At 41.7% G+C, this 12,647-nt stretch overlaps 1 protein-coding gene across 3 annotated transcripts; it reads right to left on the reverse strand.

Annotated features, from left to right (window-relative positions):
• Nucleotides 1–323: 323 nt before the first annotated feature.
• On the reverse strand, nucleotides 324–10,372 carry SUMO1 (small ubiquitin like modifier 1). 3 transcript variants are annotated; one of them, XM_062498171.1, is made up of 5 exons: nucleotides 10,204–10,329; nucleotides 5,013–5,087; nucleotides 3,727–3,804; nucleotides 2,009–2,080; nucleotides 324–1,191 (listed from the first exon to the last, which is right to left on the reverse strand). In XM_062498171.1, the coding sequence occupies exons 1-5, from the start codon at nucleotides 10,213–10,215 to the stop codon at nucleotides 1,123–1,125; spliced, it is 306 nt and encodes a 101-aa protein (XP_062354155.1). In that variant the 5' UTR covers nucleotides 10,216–10,329; the 3' UTR covers nucleotides 324–1,122. The 3 variants fall into 3 exon arrangements, with proteins under 3 accessions (XP_062354155.1, XP_062354158.1, XP_062354159.1); XM_062498174.1 differs by lacking the exon at nucleotides 2,009–2,080 and having other exon boundaries at nucleotides 10,204–10,372; XM_062498175.1 differs by lacking the exon at nucleotides 5,013–5,087 and having other exon boundaries at nucleotides 10,204–10,334.
• Between the last annotated feature and the right edge of the window lie 2,275 nt (nucleotides 10,373–12,647).

Here is a 12,647-nt window from a genome sequence, read left to right on the forward strand (position 1 = left end):
GTACCGTTAGACATCAAAAGCCATTTTTGTTTACTTCCAAGTTGCATTTTCAGTTGAAATTCTGGGCATGAGTGAATATTTATGTAACTGTATGTGAATATTCTCTTCCAAGAAAAGAAACAGCTACTAGTCTCTAAGAGTCACCTGCAAAACAAGCAGATCAAGTATTTTACTAGGGCAAGTAGAAAAAAAGAAATTTTATGAGGTATATTTACAGAGCACATTTTTTTCTGGCTTCAACTTATACTCACTGGAAAAGCATACCTTAATTAAAACTTAAAATGGTTTTGCTTATTTCCAAATATTTGAAAAGAAAATGCGAATTGTTTATAAAATTGGTTTTCTTGTTTATTTTAAATGAAGCTGGTACAGACAATGTCCATTCAAAACCCACGTCCCAGGCCAAAAGGTACAAACAAGAGTGTCAAAGTAACACCAGCTGGCTGCTGTGAACATTCTTGCATGGATACCTGTGCATACTAATTCCTATATGAAGTTAAAATGCTTCTGGGCTCTTCTGGTAATATTTAAAAATCATTAGGGGTTTCAATTTCACGTCTTCAGCAAAGCCATCTCTGGAGCAAGGAACAGATGACAACAGTTCTAGTTTTTCCATTTCCAACTCGGCAATCTTCTTCATTGGGCCATCAGCACAATTTAAGCAAAATAGCTGAGTTATGGATACACAACTTCTCCACAGTTTAGTTCTCTGAAAAACTTCATCTCGCACTGAAAGTTATAGTCCAGGAGTGAGACAGTCACACATCAAAACTTCAGGGCAGATATGGAAGTCATTAAGAACACTCGCCCACCTGGCAGATCTTACAGCCCTCGTGCCTGAAATGCACGAACCCAGTGAACATACAAATGCATGTGAGTACATGTATTCCTAAAGGGGAGGGCAGAAGGGAAGAGGGGAGCAAGGCTGCAGCTGGATCACAGAAGTTCAGCACAATGAAAACAGAAACAATAGTGTATAATGAGCACGAGAATTCAAAATACCAGACGCTTGAAAGTAAACTCCCAGAGATGGGGTGCCAGTTTCAGTGTTGAACACCACATTACAAAAGAACTATTATTTAAAAATAAAAAAGGATTAAGGGGGAAGAAAATCAGAAGGATCTAAACTGTTGAGTGACCCCCTGTCTGTTCCTGATAAACTTCAATCACATCTTCCTCCTCCATCCCCAGCTGTGAGAACAGAGAAAAAAAAAATAACTGTTATAAATCTGGTGTGATGAAATCAGAGCAGCTCCTAAACAAATTATACAATGCTTTGTTCCTCTGTCCCACCATAATTCATCAAAGGGGTGAAAAAAGTTTCAGTCACCATCTCACAAGACAACACTCACAATTTTTAATCCTTTTATTTCAGACTTAGGTATTTGAGTTAGAGCAAAAGCCTTACAGCAAAGGCCCTCTTGTGAAGCAGTACACATCAGCCTGGAAGTTGCTGGCTTTACCTTTCTCTAAACCCCCTTTTTAGGGGGAACAAGGACATCACCAACATCAGTGAATGCACCAGCTGTAGAGCCCAGTGAATTATATACACTATATATAAGTAGTGCACTACTAGCTCACAGTACAGCTTAACACCTCCACTTTGCAACTCAAAGCCTGTTCACTATATTCTCTTGCAGAGAGCAACTTGCTCAATTCCACAGTCAACAAGTTTGTTTGATATTTTCAGAAGGTCATTATTATGAGTTTCTTCCTGCTTTTTTGTAACAATTGGAGGAAGTCACTGGACAGAAGTAACTGTTTTCTGTTTATTAACACTTTGATCTACTAAATGGAATAAATATGTATTTAGTTCACAAAGTCATACTGAAGTTCAAGCTCAACAGCGGGAAGATTCCCTTCGTGTTTTTCCCCCCCTCTAGTAAGCAGTGACTACACCCTCCTTTTTGAGGCATTACACAGGCTCTTTCCAAACTGCCTATCTGCCTTACTAAAAGATCCTAGTTAAAGAAATACAGTCCAACTATATTTCTAGAAAGAAACTCACCTCCTTGGGGGTATGATTATCAGTAATTCTCTGACCCTCGAAGAGAAACCTGAGTGAATTCATTGGAACACCCTAAAAAAGAAACAGAAGTATAACAAAAAAAAACCAATTTACTGAATCTTGTATGGGTTTCCAAGAAAAAACATTTTAAATAAAAGCACTACAGGAAAGTCATAAAAGAGTGATCCTGTTACACAGGGACCTCGGACATTCTGTTGCACTCATGTAGACTACAAAGAAGTGGCTCAAAAAGTATCAGAGTTCCAAAATGCATGTTTATTCCAGAGTTTCACTAGAGCTCCAGCTCAACAACTTGGGAGTTTCCTTAGTTTTTTTAACTTGTCTTTATTTATGAAGCAAGTACTGACTATACCCTCTCTCCCAAGATATCATTACACATATATTTTTCTGAACTGCACATCAGCCTTATTTAAGGATCCTAAGACAACAGAAGAGCATGATGTTTACTTCATGAACTCCTACCCTTGCTTTCCCAATCTTCTATTGCTACAGGAAGGAATCACAACCTTTACCATTATCAATTCTGCAAATGCTCAGCACTGGGAATAAGAAAGAGCAGAGCTGAGGGGGAGAAAAATGAACAGCATTGAAACAAGGAAAACAAACATCCCAAAGGTAAACAGAGTTAAGTTAAAGTATGTCTGTTGCACAATGTGTCCATGTTCTGGCAGAATGTTATATAGTCCACATCAATAGATAAGGCAAGCACCTCATCTTTTCCTTCTCTTTAAAGTTAAACAAACTCACATGAAATATGACAAATGTATCACTTAGCTCTCAAATACTGCTTGCAAATAACCAGGAAGAAAAGTTTTTCAGGTAAGGACAGATCTTCACATTGTTTCAACAATCCCTCTGGCCAATGTGTAAGAAATGTTCACAGTCCCTTTACCAGAGAAAAGCTACTTGACATCAAGAACTGCATTGACTTCTGTGAAGGAAATCACAGCCCCTCCAGAACTCAGCTCAGGAGATACAGGTGTGTGCATTCAAACAGTTATTTATTTCTTTAAGAAAGAATTGCACAGAATTCCACTAATGAACATGTGTGTTCATTAGTCAGTAAGACCACTGCATGAATTATTTCCAATTTTTTAAAAAATTTTAGTTTTTAAAATTAATCATAATTTTAACCATTTGGATTTGGCTACAAATGTATCTGGTGTTTGATATTTTCTTTCCTTCTACTCCAGAAAGACAGCAAAAAAGAAAACATTTCCAGAAAGAACACTTCAATGACAAGTTCGACTTGTCTCAAAGTATTAGGAAAAAGCCCCCAAAGTATTATTACTCATGATTATATCTCCTGAAGTGAACTCCAACACACTTATCCAAGAAAAGGCCACACAAGGCATCTATCCCCAAAGCTGAGGGCAAACTAGGCCAGGGCTTCTGGAAATAGCAGCTGTGACTCCACAATATCTACCACAGAACCTGGAAGTGAAAATGTTTCTGTTCTGTAACAATTGTTACTATTTACCTACATTTACTTACATTTACCTACAATTAACAGTGCAGATTCCTTTAACTTACGGTATAATTTCACAACTTACATAGGAATACTTTCACTTGTCAAAAGAAACAAGGAGTTCCATTCTATTTGTATCATCAGATACCTCAAAAGTATTTGAAAGCACAGTGAGAAAAGTGGCTTGGGTTTTTATTTTCTTTTTAAAGAATGTCATTGTTTCACAAACCTGTCTTTGACAGTATGATTCTTTGAGCTTCTTGAGGTGTGTTGTCATTTTCACCTTGAAGTGAATTTCACTGCTGTCCTAAGGACAGAAAAGAAAAAAAATTTACTCTCCCTGTAGTAACTGCTAACTTCACCTATCTTATTTTTCAACATTTCATTAAGAAAAAACTTACATAAAATGTACATGAAACATGGAATGTGATTTAATTACCATCATGCATACCTTGGTGCATCATAATGTGAACCTCCAGGATGATTTATCAGTCACTAAATTTGCTATGTACTTTCACAGGAAGCTTTTTTAAAAAAAAACAGATGGCTTAGTATAGCCTTAGGCTCAACATGGAGATTTTGGATTTAAAATTACTAAACCCATACATGGTTCAGTCTGTGCTGCCATCTTTACCCAGATGACATACTTATGAAATACAAACATACATATGCAGGGGATTTCTGCTCTAAGATTCCTAAAGAGACAAGTTAAAGCTTGTACTTCAAAATACATACAAAACCTCGTTCTATTAGAGTAATTATCCAGAAGTTAGGATACAGGCAGACTTGGCAACACAACACTAACCTATGGAGAAATCTCAGGTCTTACTGTTCTGTAGTCTTTCCCAACAGCCATAAGATGCAAGCAGCTGCATTGCAAAAATGGCTACGGATAAAACAGATTGCAAGAGGTTCTGTGAAAAGGCGTGCGGGCCACTTTCAGCTTTTCAATGTGTTCTTGTAACTGCTGATCAGGCCAGAAAGAGGTAAGGTAGCTTCTGCTAGTCCTACTTGAGAAGTAGGACTAACATCTGTCTCCACCCAACTGCAGCAAACAATACGACTCCAACAAACAATCCTAGTTAAGTCATCTGAGCTAGGGGTTGTTCGCAGAGAAGATTCCAACACTCTCAACACTCACATTCCAACACAGCCAGAATACAGACTTCTAATCCACCATTCATCTGGTTGCTACATCTACCAACTGGGCAGCCAACAATCCTTTTCCTATCCCTGAAAAGGAGAGCTGACCTCATGCCCAGGGCACTACACAAACTTCGAGGACCTTAATTTATCAAGTTTGCCACTTACTTCATTCACACCCTTGGATAAATGAAGAGCTCGATGCATCCCAAAAAAATCACACCAGAGTATACTAATGCACATTTCTGGCAACTGGAAGCAGTTTATGTCAGGGGAGGATTCAAATTGTAAAACTGAAAGTATCAACTTGCATTTGGTCATTTCTTTCATGCCTCCATCAAATCTCAACAAGCACTTACGTAAAAAACTCACCTGCCCAATGACTTTGAGTTTAATGTACTCCCCTTCTTTCTTATCTCCTAAGTCCTCAGCTGAAGGTTTTGCTTCCTGCAAGAAAAACAAAAAAACTTGATCAGTTCAACACTTCATTATTTTCACTGGACAGTATGGCAGCTGTCATCCTCTTTATTGCATGAAATCAGACTACTCCAGATGTCTTCTTTCTGTGTGTGTGTATGAGCACAAAAATAATAGCAACACAGTATTATGAAAGGCTGTCTGTGTACCCATGAGAAGTTTAATTAACGAGAGGAAAGAAACACCATAAAGAACATAATAGATGAGAGAAGACTCATTTGGAAATGGATGACATACAAAAATAAGAAGTATGATGTTATACCTCTAACTCCTAGACAACAAACAAACTGCAAAAAAGCCACAAGAAGCATACCAAGAGGCTCAGATATTTGACAGAAAAAAGGAACATTGTGAGGAGGCTAAACAAAGCACTTGTGACACCCTATCAACTTAAAGAGAGTGAACCATGCAAACAGTTTTCAACCCACTGCATCAAAGGTAGTCCTTATTTTCAAAAGGGTGGTCAGCTACCTTCTTTTCTATGACAACAAAAGAGCTTCCTTCTAACATGCTTGCTTTAAGACCACAATACTTCAAAGTGTTAAAAGGTGCAGTTCCAAGCACTATAGTGTTTTGATATCTTTCCAGGGTAAGAATTAAATGTACAGACAAGTTTGATTCAACAACTTGAGTACTAAAGCCCATCAAAAGGGTTTAAGTGTTATACACTCTAAGACATTAATTAAGGACATCAGAGTTTTCATGTTACTGGTTGATAGATGAAACAAGTGAGAAATCAGGTACTATTAATCCCATTCCTTGCCTGTCCCTACACATCCTGCATCAGGGCTTTAGCTATGTTCCACTGCAGGACAAAGGGATTTTACAGACATCAGGTCTAGATGGTGCTCAATGAAGAATTGGTCCCAAGTAGTCATAACCACAGGTACACTGCTGATATGTTTGAAATCTTCCTTTTATAGTCTACTGCTTAACACTGTAGACAAAATAAATTATGTACAGGTGCCTACTACATCCCAAAAGGGACTTTTTGCTAAATGTACAGAAATATCTTTTGTATGGTTGGATTTGAGATTTAGGATCAAGTCCCAAAAACACACAAAATACTAACTTTAAGTTCATCCAGATGGGTGTCTCTCCACATTGAAACCTTTTTAAGCTTTTTCCCCCTTACTCCTTAAAGAAGTTAAACACACACAACTTCTTTGAACATTAAAGGATCAGGGAAAGGCATAGGGCAAGTCAGCAAACACCCTTCCCATCTGTACCAGTGTCAATCTGGAGTAAAGAAAGAGAGGAAGTGTTCTTTCTATCAGTTTGATTCACTGCCTCAACCCAGATCAATTCAGTCTCTACAATGCAAAGAAGTATGAGCCAGAGACCCCACCTGGTTTGAATACCTTTTATTTTTTTAATACCCATCTGGGCACAACCTAAACTGCAGGGACTGATTCATCACCCTTCAAGCTAAAATGCAGCAACTCAACCCAGGCTTTCAAGAAGCCTGACACACACAGGCCTTCAAGCAAGTCACTTTAGAAGCATGAAAGGAGTTCTTCACAGCTAACACAGTCAGATCACCTCTACTCCCTACCAAAGTTTTCCCTAACGCATCTGGACTCCAAGCTTCTGGGACTACTTGCAGGAATAGAAACACACTGGTATACACTCCTGACCAGAAAGAAAGAAAAACAAGAACCTGCAACTTGTCCTAATAACTTGCACAAACAGAAGTTGTAATGTCTTTATGCAGGATTACTAACCTCCAGGAATCAGAGCAAGATTCAGATCTTGACTGATCTGAAGTCTAACTCCAAAACTAACTCCTGTTTCACTATTACTGGAAGAATTTGTAAGAACACTCTGCCCCTTTATGGGACATCTCAGGTCAGTCACTGCCTAAAATTACAAATTACACTACAGCATATTATCCCAGCAGTAGAGGTGCTTGTGTTAGTTCTATAGTGCTGTACACTGTAACAAATCTACCTACTCAGACTTCCAAACCAAACCATCAGTACAAGATATTACTAATGATCATTGCTACTATGACAGTGCCTCTGGCCAATATGAGTGATGAAACTATGATTCATATTTGATTCCTACCCTCAAGGAAAGAGTGCTCTAGTATTAAAAGCAAATAGGGAAAGCAGCAAACAGTAGAATAAGCAGAGGGAAATGGAGTCTTCAAACCATAAAAATGCTCATTTAAAGCCCCACAACCTCTCACCCACAAAATAAAGAGAAAGAAAGCTGTAACTTCAGCAAAAGAGAAATAATACCAAATCAAATAACAGAAGTGCCAATAATCAAAGATTAAAATAGGAGTAAAATATTTTACATCAGGATACAAGACACAGCAAGTCTGAAAATGCTCTCTGCAGTTTGTCAGTGAACTATACTGCCATTCAATGCCCAATGGTTAAGGCAACACAAAAACACTTAAGAATAAAGAAAGGAAGGAGATTGCAAAGTTGTTAAAACTACCAGCATTCATTAACAAAGCCCCGGATCAGCCATTAGCAAGCAAGCCTCCAGACGTCTTGCCCTGTGAAAAGAACAGGTGCTTTAGGGTACCTCATGAAACAGGAGGTGAAAAAGACCACCATACAAAGAGAACAGAAACACCACAACACTCCAGTTTCTAACTTTTCATTAGATGCCTAAGGTTTTAAAGGCTTCACTGCAGTTTTCCCTCAAGAGCACAAAATAATAAGGCTCCTAGCACTGTCTCACACATATAACAACCCTAAAAAGCACACGAAGTTTCTTGGATGAAACACGCTGGTATTGCTATTGCAACTAACAAAAACAAATCAAACACAAAACAAACATCATGAGGCAACATATTGCAAGTTTCCTCCTCTCATTTTCAGAAGGGCTCAAACTTCAATTTCTAACCTTAAAAAAACCAAACCCTAAACTCAGCTTTTTAAACAAAAAAAAAAAAAAAAAAAACAACAAAACCAAAATTACTAGAGGAATAGAAGTACAACATACTTCCTAACAAAGCAAATAAACACTTACTTTTTTATAGCAGTGGAAAACATACATACAAACTATAGCATTCTTTATTAGCAGTAGACAAACAGATAACATTTAGATTCAAATAAAGTAAAAACAGCCTGAGACACTTGAAGGGAAGAGGAAACAATTTGTGTTTTGTTTTTGCTTAGATCCCACTAAGCAACCATGTGGGGTTTTTTTTGAAGTCTGCCCTTCTTTCAAGCATTTTTACTTTTCATAAAAGTCAATTCTCCATTGAAAATAAAGTAACTCCTTCTTTTACTGGTGATATATAACCTCCCTCAAGTTAATTCCAGGGCTAAATAGAATAATACTCTAAGCAATTCACAATTTTAGGTGATCCAGTTATTCTTGTAGGATTGATAAACAGGAATCAGACTTAATGCTGCATAACTTCACATTATCCTTTTACTTAAACATCTGTTTAGCTCTTGTTGCACAGTCCCCCAGAAATGAATGACACAACGACTAGCAGTGTTTCACTTATCTATTAAAAATAAACAGCAGGCTCCTTATTCACAGACTTTCAAGATATATAGCCACAACAGGTTACCACACACATGGAATTTTACATCCTTCACGCAGTCCCAAAGATAAAATATGCATGTGTTTTAGCAGAACTTGCCTGGAGAAAGGTTTACCTAATAATGAGAGCTGCTGTTTATAAAAACACGTCGTGGTTCACGTATGCAGACGACTACAGAGCACGTCACGTGAACATCTGTCTATAAAAATCTAGTTCAGAAACTGCTGGTTTGTTTTTTTGGGTGGGTTTTTTTTTTTTTTTTTTTTTTGTATGCAGCCACTTTCACGTGTTTTACTACAGGGGTAACGTGTCCTCCTAGGAGGCAGCAATCGCTGTGCTCCCAGCTGCCCCTCTCCCAGGCGCAGGCACAGCGAGGCAGCAGCACCATTGTCAGCTGCATTGTGCTAAAAGTCGGGGGCGGGGAGGAAGACCACCAGCGCACACAGCACTGGCTTCTTTCCACAGCTCCTACTGCACCAAGGCTACTCCCCAAAGCAGGCACGGCATGCACGAAGCTGAGCCTTGTCTCTGGGGATTTGTAATTTCCTGGCTGGCACCAGTACTATTCTTGACTTCACAGCGCTACAACGAACGTTTGTAAGTACTGACGTTACCGTGATGGTTACACTTCGGGAAAAATCAAAGTTAGAAAACAGTGTCCTGTGACGACAATATAAAAAAAAATAAATCAAAACAGAACACAAATTAAAACCGGAACGTTGTTTCAACTTTCCAGCAGCAGGTCACATAGCCTAAAGCAATAGTTGTAAGCAGAGCACTGTATTACATGCCAGGCCGAGCAACCCAGGAACTTGCGGTACAAGCAACTACTTAAGTCCCCGGCTCAGAAGTCAGAAATGACGAGGGCATAACGAGAATATTACTTGTAGTGAAGGCAGGGCAGAGCCCTGATAAAGGACGAGGTGTTTAATACAGGCAAGCAACGCTAAGCTAAGAAAGGAGAGGGACAAAACCAGGTTTTCGCATTCCTAGGGCGAAGAGAGGACCTGGCAAGCCTAGCCTAACTCGCACAAAGCCCGCTCCGGGGGAAGAGCATCCTACCACACACCCGGGAAATGGAAAGGAAAGAAACAACTGTTGTGCAACACGGCTCACCCCTCGCTGCACTCCCGGGTTTCCAGGGCCGGGGCTGCCCCGGCGGCGATCCTGCTCCGTCCGGACACCGCCCCGGCCACCGAGTATCCCTGCCTGGAGCCCGCCCGCACTCCTCGCGAACACCCCAAGAGAACGGGGAGGGGGGGGGGGGGGGGAAAGGAAAAAAAAAAAAAAAGGATTAAAATGCAGGGGGAGAGGAGCCCGAATCTGGCCGAGGTCGGAGATCGGCATCCACACACACGCACACTAACACTCCCCTAAGGGAACATTTCCCTCCTCCCCCCGCCCCCGGCGCCCTCCGGTTGGCCGCGACTCCGCTCGCCCCGGGCCAGGGCTGCCCCGCCGCGGCGGAGAGTGCGGGCGGGGGCGGGGGGGGGGCGCAGGCAGCTCCTCCCGCACCCCCGGGGCCGCTGCGCCCGCCGGCCGTCCCCCCGCGGCCGGGACAGCTGCGCCTACCTGGTCAGACATGGCTCGGCCCCGTGTCGTGCGGCAGGCTCGGCTGGGCCGCTGCAGGCGCTCCGCTCCTTTCTCTGCCCGCAGCGCAAACACAGGGCCGCGGCACGGGCGGGCTTTCCGGTGCGCCTGAGCTCACTTCCCGCCCGGGCTCCGCCCGCCGCCCCTCCCGGCTCTCGCCCCGGCTCCCGGCGGGGCCGCGATCGCCGTTGGCAAAGCCCCGAACGTTAAAGGGCACCGCGGCGAGCGGAGCGGCTGCGGAGAGTGCAGCGGGGACAAGGATGGTTGAGGGCCTGGAGCAGTTCTGTTCCCGAGGAGACACTGCGGGGGCTGGGCCTGCTCGGTCCGGAGGAGATTGTGAGGGAGTCTCGTGCGGGCATGGAAATACCTCAGAGGCGGGTGCCAAGGGGACGGTGCCGGACACTGCTCAGCGGTGCTCGGTGACAGCACGGGCAGTAACCGCCATAAGATAAAACGTAATAAATTCCACCTCAGCTTGAGAAACAACTGCTCGACGTTGAGGGTGGCGGAGCACTGGAACAGGCTGCCCAGGGAAGTCAGGGATCTCCCTCTGGAGACATTCCAACCCCGCCCGCACATGTTCCTGTGGCACCTGCTCCAGGTGACCGTGCCGGGGCAGGGGTTGGACTCGACGGTCTCCAGAGATCCCTTCCAACCCTGACAATTCCGTGAGATCATGCAACCTTTTACACAACAGCAGATCTTGGAGCAAAAGTCACTTTCATTATGCCTACCTCTAATATCCTGCTAAGGTTTTTACTAAGATAATATGTCACACCAAAACTCACTTTTCTATTTAGGCACAGTTTGTATTTTTTAAAGCCATTGTAACCGTGCAAGCAATGGGATCTGCATTAAGCAAATCTGCAGCCAGGCAATTGCATTTGAACAAATTTGAAAACGCGTGTCATTAAAACAGAACGGGTGCCCTGTTTTACACTGGCACAGCTTGACTATTCAGAGGTGTGCACAAGAAGCAACAGCTACCTAAAAGATGCCATTAAGGCTGCAAGGTATTTGGACTATAGCACTGAGTCCTAACATCCCCCTACAACTGCTCGGCCAGCTCCTGCATGAAATCACTTCTGGTACTAGCTCTAAATGGCCAGCAAGTAGAAAAAAAGCCCCACACATGAGAACCATAAAATAACATGAACGTGAAAAACAATGGATCAACGGAAGTTAGCTCAATTAAAATAGGAGATTAGTATCCTCATGCTACTAAAGAGTGTTAACTTTACTAGCTACTTTGGGAAAGGGCAGAGTACATTCATCTGCTCTAGGCAGGGGGGCATTCATTAACACAAGCAGCTCAAACCTCTGCGTGCCATTTTCCCCTGTAATAACACCAAACACCAAAGCACACAAAGCACCAACGCAGACACAGCTGCACCAAGAGGTGCACTTTTAGCAGCCAGTGGAACAATCTGCATCTAGACTCATGGGAATTAGTTTTAACCACAACTGTTAAAACAATTCAGAATTAACAAGGGAGGGGAAAAAAATAAATAAAGATAACCAAAACAAATGCTATACAGAGCTACAGAATGAAGATGATCCTTCTTAGGCAAGGCCAAGCAGTCAGAAAAGCCAGATACATTGATGCTATGCCAAGCTCACAGTAAGAGCTCATTATGAGCTTAATAACACACACAAAGCACCAAAATAAGCCATGCAAGGGCTCCACAACAACACACAATACTAACAGAACATTAAAAAAACCAAATATTCTATCCTGAACATTACTGCCTTTTATAAATTTTAAAGGGGTTTTCAAAATCAGAGCCTTATACTGCTAAGGCCAAAGTCTCAGACTCTGGCACAAACCCAATTTTTTCATGTAATCCCATAATAAAATTCTGACTCCCATATGAGTCAGAATGCATTTACCTATCCATAGACATAGCCATGAAGACGCAAGGTTAGAATATGCTCATCAGCATACACCCTAGCAGTAACACCACCCTTCTTACTCCATCATTTGTGGATGCATTAACTCTTCAAGACACAAGCTAGATTTGTACAGGACCTTCAAAGCTAATCTCCGCTGAGCCTGTGAAGACTGTGGACGTACAGCAGTAAAGCTCCCACTTTTCATTTTTGACAGCTCAAATTCAACATAGAATTTCACTTTTTCACTTAAAGAGAGAACAACAAAAGCTGTTTTAAAAATACCAAATATACTTACACAAGCTTCTTCCCACAAAACCCAAAGTCAACCTTACATTTTACATGCAACGTCAATGGTACTTGTCCTAATAACCTCACTGAGTTCTCAGGTGTTTTATAATTATTTCCCTATCTGTACTTAACCTCAGTCACCTGAAGCCAATAAAGTTCACCTCTGTTGACTTAATTTCTCCAAAGCTGCTGTATAGTTTAGGAGTTGATAGCTGTAAGAGGTTTTCTCAAAGCTGTTGGCCCAC

The sequence above is a fragment of the Cinclus cinclus genome, chromosome 9 (genome assembly GCF_963662255.1).
Source record: "Cinclus cinclus chromosome 9, bCinCin1.1, whole genome shotgun sequence".
Lineage (NCBI taxonomy): Eukaryota > Metazoa > Chordata > Aves > Passeriformes > Cinclidae > Cinclus > Cinclus cinclus.